The sequence below is a fragment of the Carlito syrichta genome, unplaced genomic scaffold (assembly GCF_000164805.1).
Source record: "Carlito syrichta isolate Samal-C Ts95f unplaced genomic scaffold, Tarsius_syrichta-2.0.1 Scaffold303236, whole genome shotgun sequence".
Classification (NCBI taxonomy): Eukaryota; Metazoa; Chordata; class Mammalia; order Primates; family Tarsiidae; genus Carlito; species Carlito syrichta.
Window position 1 is genome coordinate 316,520 of NW_007247332.1, and position 1,629 is coordinate 318,148.

The 1,629-nt window shown below is 53.3% G+C and overlaps 1 protein-coding gene across 1 annotated transcript in view; it reads left to right on the forward strand.

Moving 5' to 3' along the window:
• Positions 1-1,629, forward strand: part of LOC103260545 (complement C3-like) — a 36,197-nt gene that overhangs the window by 11,660 nt on the left and 22,908 nt on the right. The window contains exons 20-21 of the mRNA XM_021712404.1: positions 444-529; positions 633-772. Coding sequence (XP_021568079.1) covers positions 444-529; positions 633-772 — 226 coding nt within the window. The remainder of the gene's footprint in view (positions 1-443; positions 530-632; positions 773-1,629) is intronic.

Sequence of the window (1,629 nt, forward strand, 5' to 3'; positions counted from 1 at the left end):
AGACTTGAGGGCCCGGCGTGGAGTGGAGGCTCACGCCTGCCAACCCAGCACTTTGGGAGGCTGAGGCAGGAGGATTGCTTGAGCCCAGGAGTTCAAGACCAGCCTGGGCAACATAGGGAGATCTCATCTCTGTAGCACATCTTTAAAAAATTGAACGGGCATGCTGATTCGTGTCTGTAATCTCAGCTGCTCTGGAGGCTGAGGCAGGAGGATCACCTGAGTCCAGGAGGTCGGGGCTGCTGTGAGCCGTGGTCGCAGCACTGCTCTCCAGCCTGGGCAGCAGAGTGAGATCCTGACTCAGAAAAAGAAAGAAAAAACCATGAGATTTGGAGAGGGACAGCCATCCAGACTCTATCACCCCCAACAGGGGTGGGCAATGAGCCCCAACCCAGAGGCTCTGTCCAGGCAGCACAAGCTCAGCTATGTCCTCTCACCTCCAGAAGCATCTCCCACTACCCCATCTCTGTGAACATGCCAGATTCCATCACCACGTGGCAGTTTGTGGCAGTGAGCCTCAAGGCTGGACAAGGTGACCCCCAACAAGCACAATTCTGAGGGGGTGGGAGGACGGTGGCCCTACCCAACGCCCCATCTGGCCTCTGCTGAAACCCGATGTGCTCTCCTGGCCGTAGGTCTCTGTGTCTCGGACCCCTTTGAGCTGACCGTCAGGAAGTCGTTCTTTGTGGACCTTAAGTTGCCCTCTTCCGTGGTCAGGAACGAGCAGGTCCAGATCCAAGCCGTGTTGTACAACTTCAGGAATCACCAGGTCAAGGTGAAGCCCAGAGCCCTGCCCTCCCCACCACAATATCTGTCAGTGTGTTTTACAAAAGGGATGGAGTGTATTCATTGTTTCTATGGGTCAGTGAGGTGGTGGCCCTTTTGCAAAATCTAAGGCTTATTTCATTTTATTTCTGCGTCAGTCTCACTGTATTGCCCAGGCTGGAGTGCAAGTGGTCCGATTATAGTTCACTGTAGCCTCAAACTCCAGGGCTCAAGCAATCCTCCTGCCCCAGCCTCCCAAGTAGCTGAGACTACAGCTGTGTGCCACCACACATGACTAATTTTTTTTTTAAGAGGCGAGGTCTCGCTTTGTTGTCCAGGCGGCTCTCGAACTCCTGGGGCTCAAGCAATCCTCCTGCCTCAGCCTCCCAAGGTGCTGGGATTACAGGCATAAGATACCACACCTGGTCATTTTCTTAGTTATATATTTGTTTGTTTGTTTGTTTGTTTGTTTGTTTAAGTCAGGATCTCACTCTGTTGCCCAGGGTAGAGTGCAGTGGTGTGATTACAACTCATCACAGCTTCGACCTCCTGGGCTCAGGTGATCCTTCCACCTCAGCCTCCTGATTAGCTGGGACTACAGGTGTGTGCCACCATACCCAGCTAATATTTTGATTTTTTTGTAGAGATGAAGTCTTGCTATGTTGCCGAGGCTGGTCTCGAACTCCTGGGCTTGAGCAGTCCTCCTGCTTTGGCCTTCCAAAGTGCTGGGATTACAGGCATGAGCCACCGTGCCTGGCCCATTTACTCATTTAAACCTCATAATAGGCTGGGCTCGGTGGCTCAGCCTGTTATCCCGCGCCTTGGGAGGCCGAGGTGAGTGGATTGCCTGAGCCCGCGGGTTCGAGA